This window comes from Nuphar pumila, chromosome 3 (genome assembly GCF_984573655.1).
Source record: "Nuphar pumila chromosome 3, dmNupPumi1.hap1.1, whole genome shotgun sequence".
Lineage (NCBI taxonomy): Eukaryota > Viridiplantae > Streptophyta > Magnoliopsida > Nymphaeales > Nymphaeaceae > Nuphar > Nuphar pumila.
This window is the reverse complement of record NC_143251.1, coordinates 136,805,173-136,831,470: the sequence shown is the minus strand read 5'-3', so window position 1 is coordinate 136,831,470 and position 26,298 is coordinate 136,805,173. Positions and strand designations below refer to the sequence as shown.

Sequence of the window (26,298 nt, the reverse complement as noted above, 5' to 3'; positions counted from 1 at the left end):
TATGGGATTGATTATGAAGAAACCTTTGCTCCAGTGGCTCGTATGACTACTGTCTGAACCTTAATTGCCTTAGCTTCTATCAAAAAATGGTCTATTTTTCAAATGGATGTCAAAAATGCTTTTTTAAATGGAAAGTTAGTTGAAGAAGTATATATGGAACCCCCTCCTGGTCTAAGTATTCCTAAGGGTAAAGTCCTTCGCTTAGAAAAAGCTCTTTATGGACTTAAACAAGCACCAAAAGCTTGGTATGATAGGTTTAGTCGTGTTATGATTGATATTGGTTTTCAATTCTGTTTAACTGACACTGCTTTGTTTATTAAGAATTCTGATGCAGGGATCATTGTGCTTCTTCTCTATGTGGATGATATGATCATCACCGGAAGCGATAAACAGGGAGTTGAAACAATCAAAACACTTCTTAAATCTCATTTTGAAATGACTGATTTGGGCTTGTTGAGATATTTTTTAGGCATTGAAGTTGCTTATTCTCCTAGAAGATATTTATTATCTCAGACTAAATTTGCTTTTGATATTGTTTTCAGGTCTGGTATTACTGATGATAAGAAAGTCGACACTCCAGAAGTTGTTAATGTTAAAATGAAAATTGATGATGGAGAACTTCTTGCAGACCCTACTCCTTACAGACAACTTGTCGGGGCACTTTCCTATCTATCCATTACCAGACCAGATATAGCACATGCTGTTCATACAGCAAGTCAATTTCAACATGCTCCTACTTCTGTTCATATGGGAGCAGTCATGCGTATTATCAGATACATCAAGTCCTCTCTTTCACGAGGACTTTTCTTATCTTCCTCCTCTTCTCTTGATTTAATTGCATATACTGATGCTGATTGGGGAGGTGATCCCAATAACACACTCAACCACTGGCTTTTGTGTCTTTTTAGGGGAATCATTAATCTCGTGGAGGTGTAAAAAGCAGCAGAAGGTATCTCTCTCATCCACCGAAGCTGAATACAGAGCCATGGCAACCACGACCATGGAAGTAGTTTGGCTCCGACGACTGCTTGCTGACATGGGAGTTGAAGCAACAAAGGCTTCACAAATGTGTTGTGACAACAAAAGTGCGATCTACATTGCCAGTAACAGAACATTCCACGAACGCACCAAACACATCGAAATGGATTGTCACTACGTCAGAGAGGAATATCTACACGGGATAATTGATCTGCCATATGTCACTTCAGAATATCAGTTAGCAGACTTCTTTACAAAGCCTCTCGCTGCTCCCCGATTTCACTTTCTCTTAGACAAACTTTCGCTCATTGTACCGTAAGTTTGAGGGGGAGTGTTAAAATGTAAAACTGTACATATATGTATATATAATAATATTATATTATTATTATATATATATATATAAATACATTTTTCATTTCTTTCTTTTCTGTAATTTTTTTCCTTTATTTTTATTTTTTGTATTTATGTCATCTAGTTCAGTTTGAACTAGAATGACTGTTGCTAGTCAAGTCCTGTCCAGACTTGACTAGCAATAGAGCTGTTGGATTGACACATTCCAACAACTCTATTTAGAGCTGTTGGACTGTGCCCAACAACTCTATTGAGTCCTCTTTCAGCTGTGTATATAAAGGGGTGCAGCCCCTCTTGTATTTTACTCCAATGCTTCTTAAGCAATTGGTTTTTCATATCAATAAAGAATACATTTTTATTTTTATTTTGTTTCCAGTTATACCCTTTTTAAGGGTTATGCTTTAGTGTCATTCTTGACACTTGCTCTTGTTAATCTAAGCTCGTGTTTCGAAGATCCCCATTTCATTTCAAAATCTCCTTCTCACCTAAGGGTTGCTTCATGCAGGATCTTCGATCTAAGAAGCGGATTGGACAAGGCCATAGGAGAAGAGATATCTACTTCATAGACTCTTTAAATCTTCTCTTAAAATCATTTTATATGTCCAAGATAAAGATATTGAAACTTGACATAAAAGACTTTGGCATCCTAGCTATTCAAAGATGTATCTTTTCTCTTTTGGGGAAAATTTTTGTAACGAGAAAGTTTTAATTTGCAAAGATTATATTTTTGAAAAAATGAAAGTTATTCAATTTTCAAACAGAACATTTATCTCTAAAATTCCTTTTGAATTAGTGTATTTGGATGTTTAGGGGCCTTCCTCGATCATATCAGGAGGATATTTATACTATGTTACATTTATTGATGATTTTACTATATATGTATGTATTTACTTCTTTAATCTGAGTTTTATATGATTTTCAAAAATCAATTTCAAAGCAATATTTTCATCCTTAGATCTGACTTAGATGGTGAATACCTATCAAATGAATTTCAAACTTATTTAAAATAAAACAAAATTTGTCATAAAAAATCTTATCCGAGAACTCCTTAAACAAAATGGACTAGCCGAAAGAAAACATAGACATATTATGAAAACCGCTAGGACCTTACTTATCTCTAAAAATGTTCCAAAGAGTTTTTGGGCTGAGGCCGTTCTAACATCAACTTACTAATAAATAGAATGCCTTTATCATCTATTTAAAATGTTTCTTCGTATGAAAAACTATTTGAAAGAACTCTTGATTATAAACGTTTGAGAATTTTTGGTTGCAAATGTTTTGTCATTTTGCATAAGCGAGATAATTATCTCCAAAAGCTATTGAATGTGCCTTCATGGGTTATGGAGAAAATAAAAAAGGCTTTAGATGTTTTCACTTCAAGAATAACAAACTTTATATTTCTAAGGATGTGACCTTTTTAGAAAATAAAAATGAACTTGAAATAACTAAAGAAAAAGAATTAAATTATAACTTCTTATTTGATTTCTTGCCACAAGAAGAATTAACCTCTTGTGATGTTTCTTCTAATGATAATTCCTTGAGTGCTCATGGTGATAATGATGGGCATTCTAGTATTGAAAATGCCGAAACAAGTAATGATAATATTATTAATAAACCAATACAAGTATATACACAACGTGAGCAAAGAAACCCTCCAAGTACCTTAGAAAAAATTACACATGATTCCTCTATAGAAGAAATTCCACTTAGAAGATCCAATTGTGTCTCTTTTCCTCCTCGTAGACACCAAATTATAGAGCTTGTTTGATAGCTTTACATTCTTACTTTGAACCGTCATAATATATTGAAGCTAGAAATCTTTCACTTTGGGTTGAAGCAATGAATGTCGAATTAGATGATCTAAAAAAGGCAAAAACTTGGGAAATAACTTCATTACCCTTAGGAAAGAAAGCTATAGGATGTAGATGGGTGTTTAAAATTAAAATCAAGAGTGATGAGACCCTAGAAAGATATAAAGCTAGGTTAGTCGCCAAAGGATATTTTCAGAATTATGAAATTGATTATGAAGAAATTTTTGCACCTGTAGCTAGGATGACCAGTGTTAAAACCCTTATAGTAGTTGCATCCATTCAAAAATGACCCATATACCAACTTGATGTCAAAAATGCTTTTTTAAATAGGGAATTAAATGAGGAGATTTTATGGATCCTCCATCGGGATTTAGTATTGAAAATGAAAAAAATTTCAGGCTTAAGAAAGCCTTGTATGGTCTTAAACAGGCTCCAAAAGCCTTCCATGATAGATTTAGCAGTGTTATGTTTCTTTTGGGTTTTCACTCTTACTATACTAATATTGTTTTTTTGTTAAAAGTACAAGTTCTAAAGTGGTCATACTTCTACTTTATATAGATGATATGATAATCACTGGAAGTGACAAGCAGGTGTAATGAAATGGTGGTCTTCCACGAATGCCCTTGGAATGATTGAACGAAATGTCTAAAAGACACTTTAAGCAAAGCCCTTAAGAAGGGTAAAATAGGAACAACACACACATAAATAAGTAATTTTATTTATGTAAAAATGATGCTAGAAAAGCATTACAAGAAGTGAAGTTTACAAGGGGGCTGCACCCCTATTTATACAAGAGCTAATGGGAGCTCTCCCTTCTAGCTGTTGGACTAGTTACAACAACTAGTATTTGGTTAAGTTCCAAGTGGAACTTAACCAAACTAGATATTATCTATATTTATTATACAATAAATTAAAAGAAAATAAAAAATAAAAAAATAGATATATATAATAATAATATATTATTATATATATCTATATTACATTTTAACACTCCCCCTCAAACTTACGGTACAATGAGCAAAAGTTTGTCTAAGAGGAAGTGAAATCTGGGAGCCGCAAGAGGTTTGGTGAAGAAATCTATTAGTTGGTACTCAGATGTAACATATGGCAGATCAATGGTGTCGTGTAGGTGTAAGGAAACGACTTTGAATATATTAGGTTCAATAATGAACCAATACACATGCACATGAAATACGAATATACCCACTAAAGGGGAAAACACAAGCACATAATGTGCTAACACATAAACCCACAAAGGGGCAAAAATGCCTATAAGGCATAAGTTGATATTATTGAAAAGAGGAAGGGTGTAACACCCATTACATGGAGCAAAGGCTCCTCCAAAGGAGTGAATAAATTACAAGGGGGAGACCCCTATTTATAACAAGAGAGGAGCCACATAGGGGGCTCCCAAAGGAGTCGTTGGGAGCCCCCAACGGTCACATTTGTGACCGTTGGGGGCTCCCCAACGACTCTTTGGGGAGCCTCCCTAGGTGGCGCAAACCACAAGAATGAATAAAATAAAAAAATAAAAATAAAAATAAAGTTACAAACATATTCCAAATGGAATATGCGTAAAAATGTGAAAAGACTAAAGTACCCTTATGCCTAATAATAGAGAAATATATATTTTATATATATAATTAGGAAGATACATATATATACCATATATGTATATGTATCATCTTTTATGTATATAAAATATATATAAGATTACAAAGATTGAATGATACATTTTAACACCCCCTCTCAAACTTTGCGTGGGGGAACAAAAAAATTGAAGAATGAAAGAGGAAGAATCTCAAGGCTTCAAGAGCCTTCAGTCCGAATGCCATTGAAATTTGCAAATGTCTTCCTCCAAAGTCTTTAACGATGAGCATCTTTCATAATCTATCCAAGGTACTTCTTTTCCTCTCATCTTCAAGATCCTGTGGAACAAATCAAGAAGAAGTCCAAGTAAAAGATATCTTTGCACTTTAATCAAGTGAAATATTCCAAATAAGATGAATTAACCAAAAAAATCATATCATATAATTCATCCAAAAGTAATGATGCAAAAAGATATTCTATGCATAATTTATCATAGGATTTGATGGAACAAGATAATTACTTATGTATGCAAAATTATTTTAGAAAACCAATTTTTCATAATCATATACCATGTTGAAGAGGGAGCGAAAACAAATTACAAGAATGCATAATGCATTTATAAAGTCCAACATTGGACAAACACAAACCTCATAACAAGGAATAACATAATGGTCCACAAGGGACACCACAAGAAGCCTACAAAGAGGCACAAATTGCACATAATTTATTGAATGAGGGCCAAAAGGCCATAATGAGCATATGCATAAAATATCATGAAATGAATCAACACCTAAAAGAGTCATTAATGATCATGTTCCAATCATACTTTAGTCAAGTAATATGAACCGATAAGATAGAAAGACAAGTGTTTTTGATTTTTAGCTTGAAAGCGATTTCAAGAGGGAAATGCTCAAAAGAGTGTATAAAACACAAGAGTTCAAAAAGGTTTTAAGTCCACTTAAGAGGCAAAATAATGAGAGTTATTTGAGTAGAGAACCTTACACATTTAGGAACATCTCACTCAAATGATTACAAAAACTCATTTTGCATATCAAATATAAAAGGTAACCAAAAAATCAATTTGATTTTAAAATATACATATTAATGTTATGATTCACTTGTATCTTAAAAAGACAAAATATGAATGAAATTTCATAAATTTCAACAATAATTCATCCATTACAAGCAACTACCTCATTAGTCCTCCAAAACCCACAAATCAAGTGTGTAAGCTACTAGATCAAGAACATAAATATAATGCCATTAATGGCCAAGGACACACACAACGATGTATAAAAGAACCTCTTGTCTACATGTAATAATACTTGAAATGAGTGCATCAACGATAAGACCAAGATAATACACGCCAACATGGACCAAAAGCATCTCTTATCTACGTAAAAATACACTCAAGAGCAAGTATGTTCAGCTACTAGAACAAGAGTATCAAGCCAACCATGGGCTAAAACACAATACATCTCTTGTCTACATAAAATGGCACTTGAAATGAGTGAAAGAAGCCAACCATGAACATACATCTCAGCGACTAGAACAAGGATACAAATGCCAACATGGACTAAAATCACACATCATTGTGTGAATCAACGTACCTTGTCTACATATAATAACACTCAAGACAAGTGTGTTCAGCTACTAGACCAAGAGAGCAAAGCCAACAAAGGGCTACCAACACATAATGGTGTAATAATATGTTTTGTCTACATATGATGACACTTAGATAAGAGGTATAAGAGGAGAAGACTTTTGAGGCAATAAAACTTTGTAATGACAAATATATAAATAAAACCTTGGACAATATTTTTTTTTAAAATAAATATGTGCACATACGCACAACAAGAACACTTGGAACACTTGTGCACAAAAGCACAAAACACGAAATCACAAATGTGCAAATGCATTCATAAGATTCATAAGCAATAAAAGGTTGGGCAATAATCCCCAACACCCTTGAATTAAATATACCTTAAAACATTTAAGGTTCCAAGACACCATATATCCATCACATTTATATATAAATAAGAGCATCCATAAGATCAATGGCCAAAAGAAAACGAGTGACACACTCATAATTAGAGATCATATAACAAATCATTCTAGAGTCCCAAGGTGCCCATAACTCACCTCAACAACCATCTTTAATATGGTAATTGGACAATCTAAAATGACATAACACAAGGTGCCCTTAACTCACCTCAACAATTATCTTTAATATAACAATAAGGCCATAAAAAGGATTGATGCGTCATATAACTTGTGATGGATAAAAATAAATGTCATAAAAAGGCAATGAACACTTAGGGAAATCATTTTCCAAATATGTGATTTTATAAAGACGGCCGATTCAAAGGTCCAACATAATTAATCACAACAATATGCCTTATAATAATTTTGCATAAATACGAAATTATGTTCAATCATGATCATTATCAAAAGACTCAATAAACACAACATGAAATATTTAAGCAATGTCATGTTGTGAGAACGGATTTGGAATAATCCAAGAATCAAATCAAGCCTCTATAAATTGCAATTATATGCATACCAAGATGTAGAATGACAATAATCTTAAATGAGCAAATTTAGGACAACATGTAACAAGAAATTGCGGAAGCACTTATAATGATAAAATGAACAATCTCACAAGTCCATTAAGGGACAAAACAAGCCTAAGGAAGGCAATATATATCATCTCTTTATTGAAAAGAGAGTACCATGTGAAAATGTCTATGAATAGACAATACGCATACAAGCATGAATACTTTATAAAAGAAGTGTACGAAGACACTCTCACAACATTTGAACAAAATACGCAAAAAGCATAATAATAGCAAACATGCAATAATGCATGTATAACAAGGAGCAAATGCTTGAGACTCTCAAGCTTTCACAAAGGTGGTAATATTAAAAAAATCTCATAAAAAAACCAATATTAAAAAGAAGCTTATAACAATCATGAAATCTTCTCAAAGAGTATATACTTATAAGAAGATTCACAAGGATAAAAAGGCCTCTCAAAGAAAGATCCAACAAACAAAATTCTCAAATGAGGATACATACGAAAGGAAGAGGGAAAACTTTATTAAAGTGGAGAAAATCCCCAAAGAGAATACTAGGATTGTGTTATGACATAAATCTATAAACAAAAATTCATAATATTATATGACTTAATAGATTATAACCAATGGCATGAATATGTTTTAAATAAACACAACATGAAATATTTAAAACATATGTAATAAGTATGCAACATTAATAAAGACCATAAATCTTATAATAAAACATATTCTTGAAATTGAATTGAAGAATGAAAAGAGGATAACCATATTTTATGAGATCATTTTTAAAAACTTAATTCAACCGATATTATAAAAATGCCTTCTTAATCAAACATTGCTCGTATGAAAAAGAACTCATTAGGTAGGAAAATAAAACATCATTTTTCAAAGACACGTTATTATGAAAAAATCTCATATAGGACATTTTAGAGGGTAAACACATACCTTTAATATGAAATAATTATGATGAGAGTATGTGAGCAATGCTACATCTCTCACAAACATTTTACTTCTAACATAACTTTCTTTAAAAAACTTATTTTTCAAGAAAAGACATACGAAAGAGAATAATATAAAAATTCAATGAAATTGTTAAGAATCCAAACTCATAATGACATGGAGAACACAAATGCAAAAACATATCTAATTCTTTATAATGCTCAACACTTAAAGAAATATAATGCATACCAAACATTTTTAAGAAGCAAAAGAGAGAAACACATATGAAAAAACATATAATTCTTCATAATGCATAATACTTAAAGAAATATAATGCATATCAAATAATTTTAAGAAGTAAAAGAGAGAAACGAAAACTTCAGCATTCTTCTTTAAAATTTCTTGAATAGCACGCTTCCCAATGCAACAAAGAGCAACTCGATCCCAACCTTGCTTTGATACCATGTAAGGAAACGACTTTGAATATATTAGGTTCAATAATGAACCAATACACATGCACATGAAATGCGAATATACCCACTAAAGGGGAAAACACAAGCACATAATGTGCTAACACATAAACCCACAAAGGGGCAAAAATGCCTATAAGGCATAAGTTGATATTATTGAAAAGAGGAAGGGTGTAACACCCATTACATGGAGCAAAGGCTCCTCCAAAGGAGTGAATAAATTACAAGGGGGAGACCCCTATTTATAACAAGAGAGGAGCCACATAGGGGGCTCCCAAAGGAGTCGTTGGGAGCCCCCAACGGTCACATTTGTGACCGTTGGGGGCTCCCCAACGACTCTTTGGAGAGCCTCCCTAGGTGGCGCAAACCACAAGAATGAATAAAAAAAATAAAAAAATAAAAATAAAGTTACAAACATATTCCAAATGGAATATGCGTAAAAAGGTGAAAAGACTAAACTACCCTTATGCCTAATAATAGAGAAATATATATTTTATATATATAATTAGGAAGATACATATATATACCATATATGTATATGTATCATCCTTTATATATATAAAATATATATAAGATTACAAAGATTGAATGATACATTTTAACAGTAGGTACTCCTCTCGAACATAGTAACAATCCATCTCTATGTGTTTGGTGCATTCATGAAAGGTCCGGTTGCTTGCGATGTAGATTGCACTCTTATTGTCACAGCACATGCGCGAGGCCTGTGTTGCTTCAGCTCCCATGTCAGCTAACAGTCTTCGGAGCCAAACAACTTTCATTGTGGTGGTTGCCATGGCTTTATATTTGGCTTCAGTGGAGGAAAGAGAGACATTATGCTGCTTCTTGCACCTCCACGATATGATAGATTCACCTAAGAACACACAAAAACCAGTGGTTGAGTGTCTATCATTAGGATCACCTCCCCGGTCAGCATCAGTATAAGCAATTAAATCTAAAGAAGATGATGCAGACAAGAAAAGTCCTCGTGAAAGAGAACTCTTTAAATATCTAATAATGCGTAAGACTGCTCCCATGTGAACAGAGGTGGGAGCATGTTGAAATTGACTAGCTATGTGGACAACATGTGCAATGTCTGGCCGAGTGATAGAAAGGTAGGAAAGAGCTCCAACAAGTTGTCTAAATGGAGTAGGATTTTAAAGTCGTTCTCCATCATCAATTTTCATCTTAACATTAACTACTTCTAGAGTATCTACTTTCTTTTCATCTGAGATGCCAGACCTACAAACAATGTCAAAAGCAAATTTAGTTTGAGAAATCAAATACCTTTTAGGGGAATAAGCAACTTCTATGTCTAGGAAATATCGTAATAGTCCTAGGTCAGACATCTCAAAATGAGTTTTAAGAAGAGTTTTGATATTAGTAACTCACTGTTTGTCACCTCCAGTGATGATCATATCATCCACATAAAGAAGAAGGATAATGATACCTGCATTAGATTGCTTAATAAACAAGGCAGTGTTAGTCAAACAAGAACGAAAACCAATATTAGTCATAACATGACTAAAACTGTCATACCAGGCTTTTGGTGTCTGTTTAAGACCATAAAGCGCTTTCTCAAGACGAAGAATTTTACCCTTAGGAAGACTAATACCAGGAGGAGCTTCCATGTATACTTCTTCAATAAGGCTCCCATTTAAGAATGCATTTTTAACGTCTATTTGAAATATATGACATTTCTTAATAGAGGCTAAGGCAATTAAAGTTCGAACTGTGGTCATTCGAGCCACAGGAGCAAAGGTTTCTTCGTAATCAATGCCATACTCTTGAGCGTAGCCTTTGGCTACAAGACGTGCCTTGTATCTTTCTAGGGTCCCATCACTTTTGGTTTTGACTTTATAGATCCATCGACAACCTATAGGTTTCTTTCCAAGAGGTAGGTCTTGGATGAACCAAGTATTGGCTTTTTCTAAAGCATTTAGCTCTAATTTCATAACTTCAATCCATTCTGCAATATTTTTTGCTTCAAAATATGAAGAAGGTTCAACATAGAATTGAATTAAAGCAAGAGCTGCCCTATATGAGGGTGAAAAAGATTAATAGGACACAAACTTCCCGGGGGGTCTAGAGATTCTAGAAGTCCTACGAGGAGGAACTTCAGAAAATCTTTCTAATGCGCATGGAAGGCGTTGCTCTCCAATTCTTCGTCTTGAATACTGAAGACTAACATGCCTACTAGTTTGATCTTCAGTATCAAGATCAAAGCTAGTAGGGCTTTGGTCATTGTCAAAACTACATTCAAAATCCTCTTCATCGGATTTGGAAGTTAAGTCAATTAAAAAGGAATATTCAATAATATCCTTGTGTTTTTCACTTTAAAAAAAAATCTCCTTTTCAAGAAAGGTCACATTCCTTGACACATATAATTTATTATTTTGAACATCGTAACATCTGTACCCTTTTTGGTTTTCGACATATCCTAAAAAGCACATGGGATTGCACGAGGGGAGAATTTATCGTTTTTGTTTGTAAATACAAAACATTTGCAACCAAATAGTCTTAGTCTGAAGTAGTCTGGAGCTAAGGTATAAAGTTTTTCAACCGGAGATATGTTTTCTAAAGAAGAAGATGACATTCGGTTTATAAGATAAGTAGCAGTTAAAGTTGCTTCTGCCCAAAATCCTTTTGGTACTTGGCTTGCTATTAGCAAAGTCCGAGTGGTCTCCATAATGTGACGATGTTTGCGTTCTGCAAGACCATTCTGTTACGGGGTGTTTGGGCAAGATCGTTGATGAATAGTGATATATGAAATAAGATAGTTTTTAAACTCTCTAGGCATAAATTCTCCCTTTGAATCAGTGCGAAAAATGGAGACATTACTTTGAAATTTGTTTGTGACCATTTTATGAAATATTTGAAAGTGAGTAAAAACTTCGGATTTATGTTTAAGAAAATAAATCCAAGTATGTCTAGTAAAATCATCTATAAAGATGACATAATATGCAAAACCACCTTTAGAAATTACTGGTGCGGGTCTCCAAACATCCGAATGTATTAACTCAAGTGGTTTTGAAGAGACAAAAGTTCTACTAGAGAAAGGTAATCTTTTTATTTTTCCAAGAATGTAGTCTTTACAAGCAAAATTTTCAGATTTACAAAACTTTTCCAAATTTGAAAAATATTGGATTTTAGACATATGAGGATGGCCAAGTCTTTTGCGCCATAAGTCTGTTTCCAATTTCTGAACATTTAAGCAAAAAACATTCTTGGGTAGCTCCAAAAAATCCATGTAATATAGTCCTCCTTCTTTATGGCCTTCCCCAATCAGCTTCCCTGACTGGCGATCCTGTATCCAGCAACCATCAGAAGAGAATGATATATTACATCCATAATCAGAAATTTGAGAAACAGATAAGAGATTCAAATTAAGTTTTGGGATATATCTAACTTCTGGAACACAAAAAAATTTGTGTTTTTCAAAACACCCAATTCCCTTTATTTCAAGAGATGTTCCATCTGCTGTAAAGACTTGAAATACTTGAGTTATTTTTAAGACATTCGGATAAGCATTTATAATGTGGGGTCATATGAAATGAGGCACCAGAATCTAAAAGCCAAGGAAAGTTACCTGGATCGTAAACAGATGCAACTGCCGCTCCAGTTGAGGCTTAAGCGGAAGAAGAGACCCCTTGAAGAAGAAGCTGAAGGATCTCCATAAGTTGAGCCATAAAAACAGGTGCATCTTGATCTTTTGATTCTTCAACTGATGCAACCTTCTTTTCATCTCTTTTCTTTAATTTTGGACATTGAGGCCTATAATGCCCCAGTTCATGATAGTGATGACAAATCACCTTTCTTTTATCAAATTCGCCATTTTGCCTCCCAAAATGAGGTGGCCTGTAAGTGCGAGTGTGATTCTCAGGCCTAGATATAGCTAGGACCGAATCATCATCAGTTTTAGAGGAACCTTTTCGGAGACGATTTTACTCCATTGTTAGTTCTTCAATAGTTTCAACAATGGAGGGAATCTTTCCCCGATGAAGGAGGGCCGATTTGGTAGTTTCAAATTCCGATCTTAACCCAGTTATAAATTGGTAAAAGTGTTCAGCATCAAGTTGCTTTTGGCGAAGCTCAATGTCTTCGGCACAATGTCACTTTGGTTCTAAGAGAGAAAGTTCCTCTTAAAGTTCCGACAACCCATTGTAATATTCATGAATTGTTTTATCACTTTGAGTCATTATTCGAACCTTTTCACATGTGCAATATCTTTAAGGGAATACATATTTTTAAGGTATTCCCATGCCTTATCGGCATGATCAAATTTGGCAAGGCTTGAACATTTTTTAATGTCAATGCTATTGATAAGCCATGACATTATTTTTGCATGAGCCATTCTCCACTCTTTACATTTTTTCTCATAAGAGGCTACTTCCATGATTTTCTCTTCTTCCGATAGAGGAACCTCTTTATCTCCCTCTTTTTTGGTAAGAGATAGTTTAGGTTCCAAATTGGAACCATCCACAATCCCCCATAAACCTTTTCCCCATATATGGTACTTCATGATAGAAGTGAAAGTTCAAGAGATACCTGTGGAATGAGAAAAGAGAAGAAGAAAACAGGAGAACAAAGGGTGCGGCTGTCACAATTTCAATAAAATGAAATTGTGACCTAAACATGGTATTAATAAGTGTAAATGAACAGAGGGTTCGGGTCTGGTGTAATGTCCAGACCCGAAAGACCAAAAACAAGTAGAACATACAATGGACCATACTTAAGACTCGGGTCCTAATATTCAAATTGTATATACAATGGACTCGAGTCTTAATATATATCCAGAATACACTTTTTCACCCCCCCTCAAGTTGATCATGGTTTTGGACCATGAACAACTTTCCTTTAAGCAACCAAAAACGATCTTTTGTCAATCCCTTTGTAAATATGTCTGCAACTTGTCTTTCAGTATTGACGAACTCAGGTTCGATCTCTTTTTCTTCAACCTTTTGTCTCACAAAATGTTGGTCGATCTCAATATGCTTAGCACGACTGTGATGTACGGGATTGAATGACATGTTGAGGGCGCTTTGATTGTCACACAACAAGGTAGAGTGAGATATCTTTTCTTCCACTTCAGTTAGTAGATGTTTGATCCAAGTGGCTTCGGCAGTAGCGGCAGCCATGGATCTATACTCAGCCTCAGTGCTTGATCTAGCGACAGCCTTTTGTTTTCTGCTACTCCAAGAGACTAAATTTCTACCAATGAAGACACAATATCCCGATGTAGATCTTCGTTCATCAGGGTCTCCTGCCCAGTCTGCATCACAATATACAGTAAGTTCATGCTTATCCTTGCTGCCAGATGACTGTGGTGAATATATCAATCCGTCCTCAATGGTTCCTTTCAGATATCTAAGGATCCTCTTAACCGATTCCATATGTCCAGTACGTGGTGCATGCATAAACTGAGACACTTGATTAACTGAATAAACAATATCAGGACGAGTGAATGTGAGATACTGTAACATCCCTATTAAACTGCGATATCTGGTGGGGTCCTCATACAGGTCTCCATCATGAATGCTAAGTTTTTGGTGAAGCACACTTGGAGTTCCTAGAGGCTTGCAGTCTTTCATACCTGCCTTACTGAGAACATCTACTGTATACTTGTGTTGAGTGAGAGTCAAACCATGAGCCTAGCTGTCAACTTCTACACCAAGAAAGTAACGCAAGACACCAAGATCTTTCATTTTGAACCTCTGGCCTAGCAAGATTTTTACTTCTTTGATGTGAGCTTCAGAGTTTCTTGTGATGACAATATCGTCAACATAGATTAACAGTAGGGTGGTCACATTCTGACTTCTAAAAATGAATAATGAGTGGTCCAGTAGGGAATGTGAAAATCCATGCTTTTGAATCTCAAGCGAGAAGCTGTCAAACCAAAAACGAGATGCTTGTTTTAGACCATAAATAGCTCTCTTTAGCCTGCACACATGGGTTTTACAGTTTTGTTCTTGATATCCAGGAGGTTGTTCCATATAGACCTCCTCCTTCAAATCCCCATGCAAAAACGCATTTTTTACATCAAGCTGACTCAGTTTCCATCCATGTTCAACAGCCAGGGAAAGAATGATTCGAATCGTTCCCATTCTCACCACCGGGCTAAAGGTCTCATCATAATCTTGTCCTGCTTCTTGGGTGAACCCCTTTGCCACCAGTCTTGCCTTGTATCATTCAATGGTTCCATCTGGTTTATACTTTATTTTGTAGACCCATTTGCATCCGACAACATTTTTATCAGGTGGTCTGAGAACAATTTCCCAGGTTCCACATTCATGTAAGGATTGCATTTCATCATTCATGGCTTCTACCCATTTGGTAGAAGTAGCTGCCTGACAGTACATAATAGGTTCATCTTCATTATTGAGGGCTGTTAAAAACAGTTGAAAGTCCAAGGAAAAGTTGTTGTAGCTCACCCATCTATCGATAGGATGTCGTATGCGATTTGACCTCCTAACTTCAAGGGTATGAGAAGGAGTAGGGTCGGTTGCTGAGACGGGATTTAGATGACTTGATGTTCTCATTTTCTGTCTAGAATAGGAAATGCCCTTGTATTTGCCCGGTACGGATGATGATACTTCTTCCTCATTTTGTGATCTCGATGTCCCGGTGGTTTCAAACATTCCTTCTTTTTGCTGTACACAATCTGGAGGGCAGTCTTCATTGGAACTGGTAAAAAGTTCTGAATTCAACCAAGGATAATAAACTTCAGTTGGGTTAGATGGCATGTCCGTTGTGTTGACTCTGTGATCAAAATTTTGCTCATCAAAAACAACATTCCTTGAGATTCTGATGCGCCTGTTGGTTGGATCATAACACCTATATCCTTTGTACTCGTCTGCGTATCCCACAAATCTACACTTTTGAGCCTTATCCTGAAATTTATTTCTCAAGGACCGATCAATGTGCACATAACAAACACATCCGAAGGTACGCAAATCATGATAATTAGGATGAGCTCCAAAAAGACAGTAATAAGGGGACTTATTTTCCAGAACAACCATAGGCAGTCTATTTATCACATGTACGGCAAAATGAAAAGCTTCTGTCCACAAATTGATGGGAAGATTACTGTCATGAAGCATACTCATGGCACTTTCAACGATATGCCTATGTTTTCGCTCAGCAATCCCATTTTGTTGAGGGGTGTGTGGACAGGACACCCTTCTTCCTATCCCATTATTTTGAAGGAAAGAAATAAAATCACTAGAGCTGAACTCCCCACCTCCATCACATTGGAAAAATTGGATAGACTCAGAGAATTGATTTTTTACTAAGGAAAGAAAATTTCGAAACAAAAGGAAAACTTCTGACTTATTTTTTATGAAATATATCCAGGAGTATCGAGAATAGCTGTCAACAAAGATTAGGTAGTATCTGCTTCCAGATCCAGAGACAATTGGGGCTGGTCCCCATACATCAGAACAAATTATCTCAAAAGGTTTTGAAGCTCTCTTATTAATAGAATGAAAGGGCAATACATGACTTTTGCATAAAAGACAACTGGAACACTTCTGACTTTTCTCATCCCCATTGAGACTTTCTTTTGGGATGAGATTATTCGAGACAAGTTTCTCAATAAAATGACTCCCACAATGTCCTAATCGACTATGCCATAAGAAAGGCTTATTACATTCAGAAATACTAAAAACATTTGCAGAAGAGGAATAACACGACTCTAATGAAGACTTCGAATCCAGATAAGCAGGGGGGACGAAATGACATGGAGCTTCTTCAAAGACATACATATTGCCTCGTCTCTTTCCTTCAGCGAATGTTTCCCTCGTGCGAAGGTCCTTGACCTGCACAGAGAAGGGAGTGAATTCAACTGAAGCATGATTATCATCAATAAGTTTGGAAACAGAGACAATATTTTTCTTGATGTTGGGAGCATGAAGAACATCAGAAAGTTCAAGGGTGGAATGTGACATGGGAATAACAGTGTTTCCAACATGAGAAACAGGATGGTGGGATCCATCGCCAGTGACAATTTTACTTTCACCAAAATAAGGAATAGGGTTGGAAAGTTTACCTGCATCACCAGTCACATGAGTTGCTGCCCCTGAGTCAACGAACCAAGCGCCTTGATCATTCTGCTTCAATTTCAATTCTGACAAGGCGGATATCAACAGGTCTTTAATCTCTCCACTGTCTCTGATATTGGTGAAATTTCTTTTGGGTTCTGTTTGTGAAGCCTTTCCTTTATTTTCTGGATTGTGCCAACAATTCGCCTTGATATGCCCCCTTTTGTTACAAAGGAAGCAAGTGGGGATGGATCTTTGTCCCTGTGCATGAGTCATCATGTTCGGAGTGGGGAGCAAACCACGTCCCCCGTGTCCACTTCGCCCTTGCCCCCCTCGTCCTCTTCCTCGGCCGTAAGTCACCCCTGTGACAAGAATTTCTTGGGAATTTGTATGAACATGAGTTTCTTCAGAAAAACCCTTCAGAGTCATTTCATACTGAATTAATTTAGCTCGTAACTCATCAAAGGTAGGAAGAGCAGGTAGACACAATAGTGAAGTAACGATCATATGGTAGTCAGATCCCAATCCACTCAGAGTTTGTTGCACCATATCACTGTCACTTACCGCACATCCTATAACTGCTAGCTGGTCTGTGATAGTCTTCATCTTGTTCAGATATTCCATGATGGTCATGGAACCTTTTTTTAGCATCTGAAATTCCCTCTTGAGAAAAAACATCCTCGCCTGTGAAACTTGTGAATACGTCTGAACCAATCTCTCCCAGAGTTGCAGGGCTGTACAATTGTCAGGAATGGCAACAAGGACCTCTTGGGACAGGGTAGAAATGATATATGCAACCACTGACTGATCTTTCCTTTCCCAGTTGAGATACTCCACATTTTTAACATACACAATTGAACTTACCCCTTTGTCATCTTTCTCTTCTCTCGTAACAAATTCTAGTGGTACTGGAGTGGTTCCATCCAGGTGACCTAAGAGTCCTTGGCTCCTTATAAAAGGGATAATTTGTCTCTTCCAGATCAAGAAGTTTGAGGTGTTTAGCTTTTCAGAAACAAGTTGATTGAGGAAATTCGAAGAAAGGCTCGATTGAGAGGAATGTGAATCCATGAGGAGAAAGAAAAAAAAAACAATCACGAAGTGAAATACTCAGTTTGTTGCCGAGAAGGGTATTGGTCCTTTTTTTTTTTTGCTGCTCGGCTGTCACTTTTCAAGAGATTGGCGATCTGAGTCTGTCAGACCCAAAAAAAATTTCTTTTCCCCCTTTTATAAGGTTTATGTTGAAGCAATACAAAAATTAAGTGAATAACAGACAAAGCACAAGTAAAATAACATAGACTGTCAACTGTTTTCCTGAATACCAAATAAGACAGTGAGAATAAAAATAAAAAATGAGGATAGAGACACGGGTTAGGAATGAATTGATATTTTAGTCAAAGAAAAAAAAGAAAAGTGCCTCAGATCTGTTGCAAAGATGCAATCAGGTCTGGGTATATCAGACGAAGAAGGAGGAGGATTAGGGATTTCACGCGAAAAAGGAAAAGTGCCTCAGATCTGTTGCAAAGATGCAATCAGGTCTGGGTATATCAGACGAAGAAGGAGGAGGATTAGGGATTTCACGTGAAACGTGAATCCACAGAGAGGAGATAAAGGAGAGAAGTGCGATTATAAAATTGGGGATTTCACGTGAAACGTGAATCCACAGAGAAGAGATTAAACACGAGAGAGTTAAAACCTCAAACCTCTAGTTCTGGTGAAACCCTTCTTTGAGGAAGCCTCTTCGATCCTGGATCTCGGCTCTGATACCATGAAAGTTCGAGAGATACCTGTGGAATGAGAAAAGAGAAGAAGAAAACAGGAGAACAAAGGGTGCGGCTGTCACGATTTCAATAAAATGAAATCGTGACCTAAACATGGTATTAATAAGTGTAAATGAACAGAGGGTCCGGGTCTGGTGTAATGTCCGGACCCGAAAGACCAAAAACAAGTAGAACATACAATGGACCATACTTAAGACTCGGGTCCTAATATTCAAACTGTATATACAATGGACTCGGGTCTTAATATATATCTAGAATACACTTTTTCAAGAAGCCCATGTTATATAGTTCGTATCACTTAACTTCATAGGAATGATGGTGACTTTATCATTGTCATCCATCGATTACAAGGGGAGAGAAAGAATAGGGATAGAAGAGAAGAACAATAAAAGAATGAAAAAGGAAAGGGATACAAGATGTGGGAGCTCTTCAAATGAAATGATAAAACACTTCCCTTCAAGGGGCGAAACACTTTTGCAAAGGGCACAGAAACCTAAGCAGCTTTTCTCCAAGATTTAATATTCCCGTAGCTCCGATACCATGTAATGAAATGGTGGTCTTCCACGAACGCCCTTGGAATGATCGAACGAAGTGTCTAAAAGACACTTTAAGCAAATCCCTTAAAAAGGGTAAAATAGGAACAACACACCCATAAATAAATAATTTTATTTATGTAAAAAGGATGCTTGAAAAGCATTACAAGAAGTGAAGTTTACAAGGGGGCTGCTGTTCTATTTATACAAGAGCTAAGAGCTCTCTCTTCTAGCTATTGGACTAGTCCAACGGCTAGAAATCTAGCTGTTGGACTAGTTCCAACAGCTAGTATTTGGTTAAGTTCCAAGTGGAACTTAACCAAACTAGATATTATCTAGTTCGATACGAACTAGATAATATTTATTGTATAATAAATTAAAAGAAAATAAAAATAATAGATATATATAATAATAATATATTATTATATATATCTATATTACATTTTAACAGCAGTGAGTTATTAATATTAAAAATGTTGTGAAAAAAAATTGACATGACTGGATTGGTTTTTTTTAGATATTTCTTAGGCATTGAAGTTGCTTACTCTCTCGAAGGATACATTTTGTCTCAAATGAAGCTTCCTGCTGATATCTACGCTAAGTCTGATATATCAGATGAAATGTTAAGTTAAGACTTGATTATGAGACTCTTTTTAAAGATCCTACACCTTATCGTTAATTGATTGGGTCACTCGCCTACTTGTCAATCACCAGGCCTGATATAACTTATGTAATTCATGTTGTCATTCAGTCTCAACATGCTCCAACAACTGTGCACATGGGTGTTGTGTTAAGAATTATCTGATATATTAAAAACACTATAACAAAGAGAGTTTTCTTATCTTCATCTTTTTTCCTAGATTTCCTTGCTTATACTGATGCTGAATAGGGAGAAAATCCCAATGATAGAATCTCAACCACGAATTTTTGTGTCTTTTTAGGAGATTCTCTAATTTCGTGGACCGGTAAGAAGCAACAAAAAATATCATTATCTTCAACTGAAGCGAAATATCGTGCAATGACTACAATCACAATGGAGCTTGTGTAACTCAAAAGTCTTCTCAGAGATATGGGTGTCATCATTTCAAAACCTTCGAAGATGTCTTGTGACAATAAGAGTGCAATCTACGTTGCAAGTAACCACACATTTCATGAGCGAACAAAATACATAGAGATAGATTGTCATTATGTATGTGATGAGTACCTGAGGAACTATTATGTTTCCGTATGTCACATCCGAGTATCAACTCGTCGATTTCTTCATCAAATCTCTTCCTGCACCTCTATTTTTTTTTCTCCTTAGCTTTGGTCATTTCACCGTAAGTTTGAGGAGGGATGTTAAAATATACTTATATATATACTTTTGTAATAGCTAATGCTCATTAAGGGCATTTCTGTCTTTTTACATATGTAATAAATAACTGTTTTAGAAAATAATTATTTTCTTTATATTTATTTTTTTGTTTTTATTTTTTGTAATTAACAATGTCATTGGGGGCTCTATGGTCATCAGTCCATAGAGACGTTGGGGGCTCCCAACGTCTCTATGTGGGAGCCCCCAATGGCCTTCACTCTCCCATTTTTGTTGTGTATAAATAGGGGTGTTTCCCCCTTATTCATTTAAGCTTTTAGTAAAGCCTTTGATCAATAAGGAGATTGTATTTTTTAGCTTTTTGTGTTTGCCCTTTGTTGGCTATTGTATTGTCCCTTAGTGGACTTGTGCTTGTGCACATTGTGATTGTGATCTTGTAAGCCCTTAGTGGCATTGGTTCTATATTTTTCGCTATTTCATTACGCCATTTTGTCATTGAATTCACTTGTTCTTTAGTTTTTAAATTCAAGGATTCTAGTAGATTCTTTTGTCATGGTTGATGGCACATATTATCCTATATTATAAGTTTATAACAATTTCATCGATTGAGCTGAAAGTTTTGCTTATTTATGTTTTGCCTGATGGTAAAAAGTGATTAAACAAAAGAGATGACGGATTGAAAACAATTGGGTGACGAAGTGCTTGATGGTAAATTGATTCCCCAATGTAACATGGTAATGCAATCTTGTTATTTTGGATTGTTAGTGGTAGCTTATATTTAAAAAAAGTGTGATTTTGATGTAGTTTCTTGGAGTTGTAAGGTTGCTATCAAACGAAAGAATGGCTCTGGATTGCAGAAAGGATGGCCAAGGATTGGAGCATTTTTTAGAAGGCATTTTAGGGTATGTTCATATCTTGGATTGGGTAAATTTGAGTTCACAAGGAACATGTGAACACATTGGAAAAGTAAATGGTAACACTAATTGGTGTGGTGGAGGGCACTATTGTCTTTGACTCTTGGAAATCATGAAAATGGCAGAACTTGGATTCTTTTGGAATGAATTGCTAAAAAAATTTGTGGGGCCCCAATTATAATTCTGGTTAATGGGAATTTTCACCTTGGTATCCAATCACACATTTATTGATGGAGATGCTAAGCAATAGAGCTAGCAGCCCTTGGGTGTCAAGAACCACGTGCTTCTTGATTTCCACTACCCTTTAACATTGCTTGCTTAGAGTAGTAAAGCAACTGCCTTTTCCATTTATTTGGGTTGAAAACTATAAATATGCATTAGTGGGTCGGGAATGCCATGACTTATTGGAGCAAATGTACTTGTTCAAGATATGCAGTTGAAACCACTCACTAGATGATAAACTTGTTTGGAAATGTAACAGGAGTTACTGGTCCTAGTTTTTGCTCATTGTTCTCTTTTGGAACCTTTGATTGTATTAGTTCCGATACAAATTCACTGGATCACATCTCTAGGAGCACATGTTTTCTCCCAGTTGGTTCCTTTTCACAAACCCCTCACCATGAATAGTTTTCAAACACGAGGTCTTCAATTGGCCAGCATATGTTTGTTCAATTCTGAAATGGTAGAGTATACATTTGGGCATTTTGGAGTATTTAGATTCCTTTAGTTGCTTGTAGGACAGGGCTTCAACGTATCATGGGTTTCCTTTTTGGGCCTTAAAGATATTCTCTTGGCATATTTGGTGTGTATAAAAGGGAAGAATTGGTTTGAAATATTGAGTCTTTCTGGCCTAAGGCAACTTAAGTATTTGGTTGGAAACTTGGAACATATGTGCAATATTTTCATAGTAATCACCAGTTATAGTTTTCTAACATCAACTGGTGATTCTTGATATAAGCTCACATACTTCTGGCTATGTAAAGTTATCTCATGGATTGGTTCAAGTAGGTATATCTGGAGCTATTCTAAGTTAACATTTGCTTCAAGGTGCCTAGTGTATCTTTGTCAGTGCTGGTGCTTTGGGTGCCAGAACTGGCAACATCCACGTGTGCACATTTGTATGCTGCATGTTGGTATCCTGAACCGATCCCCAAACAAGATGAAGAAAGATAAAAATGTATAATTACTTAATTAGAAATCAACTTTTTGTAAATATTGACAAAACAAAATTTGACTGGTAAAATATCTCTTTGTTTGCTAAAGGTTCATGTGGACTGTTGAACATTCATGTCCTGGGGCACAATGTGACTTATGCTCATGTAAATATCTGACATACTTGTGTGCACACTGCACAGTGTAATCTGAATCACATCCAACAAAGCACCTCCATTAAGGCATCTGGCTGACCTATGAAGAAAGAATGATCATTGACCTTATCCATTGTCAAGTATTGGAATCTTGCTATCTTATACCTGCTATCTATCTCTAACAAGCGCTCCTTTAACTGCTCTTTGTCCTAGTTTTGCCTGCTTTTGTTGATGTGCTTGCGTGGTGTATAATTCATCTTGCTTATAGAACCTTGTATTGGTTAGTTTCCTTACGTTTGTCCATGGAAATTTGATTTATGTTGTGTCTACAAAATTTTCCTGTACCTAGGAATTTAGTCAAAACAAAAGTTTTCATTCCCAGGTATATCTCAAAAACATCTCCACAAGTATGCAAGAGTGCAGTTTCTACAATGTTACTGATGTTTCCTCTCAGTAGCTTATTCCTTGGGAGAGAGAACTGTTTGCATCTAGTAATCTGGAAACTGTTTAAGAGTGTTGGTTGGAGACAAACTGTTTTCTTTGCTTGACTGAAGTTTCCAATTGCACTTTCATATTGTTAAATATTTGGTCATTGTTCAGGAGAACACCATATACTGTTATCATTTATTGTTGCATCTTTTTTATGTATTTGCAGTTTTTGATGCACCGAAGAACACTTAGTGTAAAACACTTGGCTTTATAGCTCTTTGCTATGGTTCTTCTGGGCACTTCTGTTATTTTAGATACCTATGTGATGTTTACCGCATTTTATTATGGTGCATAATGATTTCCTTTTTTATAGGGTAGTCTCTCATCACTGTTGCAGTATTTTTGCAATAGTTCAATAAGTATTTCAGAATAAATCTCACTAATTCAAAGCAGTTACTGCTTTGTTTCTCTATTGGCTGCTATTTCAGGAATAATTGGAAAGCAGGACTGTTGATCAGATGAATAAATGCCCTTTTGCTAGGTGCAGTGCTGCAGGCTCTTAATTATCCATGTTCTGCACTATCTTCAAACCCTTTAGGGATTTGGTTATATTGATAACAGATGAGTTAGCTTTGTTTCAATTAACGTGGTTCTTTCTGTAACTCTGTTGAGGATTGAATGCTCAACTGTGTGTTTGGTTTAAAGTTGCTTGGTTCTTGTCGATGACCATGATGATGCTGGTTAGTGTCAATATTTTTTCATGAAATGGCTCAGATTCATTTATGGTTCTTGGTTCACTAAACCACAATATTTGATTTGGGTTATTTTGTTGTCTAGCTAAGCAGGTTTTCTGGCTTGTCTTGAACGTGTAGATGGTGATTAGACTGCGTGCTCCCATGCTAGCCATGTCTGGATGGTGGCTGGTGGGGTTCGGACCTGCAGGGAACGTTTGACTGTTTGTCCAAGCTTAGACAGAATGCTGTCCTTGTCCAGCACAGACATGTTCTTGTCCAGGGCACTGTCCCGATAATCTTTTTTTTATTTTTTAGAAAACTGTCCCGGAACACCATGGGACAGCATGTCTGGCTTTTGACTTCCAGTGTCCTGCACGTCCTGCAGGACTCACTGTCAAACACACCCTGGCAACCAGCTTGATTCTGAACCATAGGTGACCAAAGATGTTATTTTGAAAATAACACCTTATTAATGTCATATATTCAGTTACCATTACCGACATTCTTAGGGCCAAACCACCATGATGCACTAAACTTCAAAATTTAAAAATATTTTTTATTACTTTATTAGCCTGTAAAAGACATGTTAATAACCTGTTACAATCCACTTTAAACAACATTTTATGTATATTTTATAGATTTATTATAAGCTTTCCTATTTATACTTTTAAAATTTCTATTGATAAACTAGCCATTACTTTTGCTGTTAGTCTTTTTTTTTTAATAGTCAAACTAGCCATTAATTTACCAATTCCAACGCATGAAAAACAACAGTGTGTTTGTTGAACTTTGAAAAGGTGAGTCTGGATAGATGCTGTTGCTTGCTGCACTCAACGTAATGAAGAATTTCTTTAAAATGACTGACATCTTCTGCTAGTATATATTTTTTGCAACCGGCAGCAAGAACAGCATGGCTTGAGTGTTAGTTTTAAAACACTCGCAGGCTTTTGGTCTATGGAGCATATAATGAGCATTTACACTTTAGCAACTTCTGAATGGTGTATGCCAATTTTTCTCTTATTTTCTTTTGTTCTGCAGTTTGTTTCCAGTTGAATGCAGAAGCTTGAATTTTATGTCATTAAGAATACTTGGGAATTCAACGTTCCTGTCAGATGATTTGATCTTTTGCCCTGACCAGTAATGGTACAATTTTTCTTTTTTAGTTGGAAATGGATATTTTCAACCTTTTGAATGCTTAAAATTAATGATGGTTATGTTGGAAGTATGACTGTAAGATAGAAGTGCATGTTCTCATTTAGAAAGATGCATGGCCAACATCCTTTTGGAGTCGTGGCTGGGTTGAAGCATAGTTGGAAAACTGTATTTCAGGTTCAACTTAATTGCGTACAATACCAAAATTGATAATGGGTTGAATAATTGTATGAGTTGACTGTCAAATTGTCCAGAGTTTGAAGTGCAGAAGATTTTGCTGTGGTTTACAGTATGGGTTTTTATGGTTTACCTAATGCAGTACTTGGAGAGGGAGAGTTTTGAAGCGTCAAAGATTTTGCTGAGGTCTACTGTATGGATCTTTATGGTTTATCTAATGCAGTACTTGAGAGAGAGAGAGAGAGAGAGAGAGAGAGGTTTGCCTATTTACAAATACTTCTATTGGGTTTGTCATGCTTTTGTACGGGGTGGTGGAACTGGCTCTGCCTTTATAATTTTATCAATGTTGTATGTAATCATAAATACTTAAAATATCAATATGATACACACTCGTATTGTGATACGAGTGCGTATTGTGTATCGTACGATACATGCTCATATCATATGATATTGGATGTATCGTAAGATACAAGGTAATGCTTTTTAAAAATTGTCAAATTGTAATTTTTCACTTTTGGGTTTTAAAGATCTTAAGGGCTGATTCTTTGGTAGAGAGGTATCCACATACCCTAGGACTCGTGAGTGATTTGGGGCCCGATTCGTGTTTGAAGGAGAGAGCTTTTGCGGTTTGCTAAAGTAAAATATTTTTGTACTATTTTTTTACTCAAAAAAGTAGGTTAAGGTAAAAAATCTTTATCATGAGTAAAATTATAAAACTATCCTCCAATTTTTTTTCACCTCGGGTATAACTTTTCATCAACTTATCGTGAAGTTGGATCTACAAAAATTAAATATTTATATTAAGGTAACAATCAGGCTCCATACTCCAACAAAAATGGCATTGATGACGTGACATGACAATGAAGCACTCAAGTAATGAGTGAAAATTGATTGAAAATCGAGTGTAACTATTGTCATAATATTTTTGTTTAGGTAATATGAAAGCATGAGTCTTGTGGTATGTTCTTAATTGCAAAATATTTAATATTTTGTATTATTCTTGTGAGATAGTTGATGTTTGATGATATTTTATGCAGTTCATAGACATAAATGTTTCATATGTGATTTTCTGGTTTTATTTTGTGTAATTTATCATTCTTTCATGTGTTATGATTTTTTTTAAAATTTTTGCTAATTTTTTCTGAATTTTTATGATTTTTATTTTATTTTTTTCAAAATTTATTATTTTTTTTACGATACTATATGTATCT

General features: G+C 35.5%; 1 protein-coding gene across 2 annotated transcripts in view; it reads left to right on the top strand.

Annotated features, from left to right (window-relative positions):
- Positions 1 to 23,787, top strand: part of LOC149843994 (NADH dehydrogenase ubiquinone 1 alpha subcomplex subunit) — a 31,620-nt gene extending 7,833 nt beyond the window's left edge. Inside the window, exon 3 of one of the 2 annotated variants that reach the window (XM_090000223.1) lies at positions 23,478 to 23,787. In XM_090000223.1, the coding sequence (XP_089856349.1) occupies positions 23,478 to 23,546 (69 nt within the window). In that variant the 3' untranslated portion in view covers positions 23,547 to 23,787. The remainder of the gene's footprint in view (positions 1 to 23,477) is intronic. The other variant, XM_090000224.1, reaches the window with a different exon arrangement.
- The last annotated feature ends 2,511 nt before the right edge of the window (positions 23,788 to 26,298 follow it).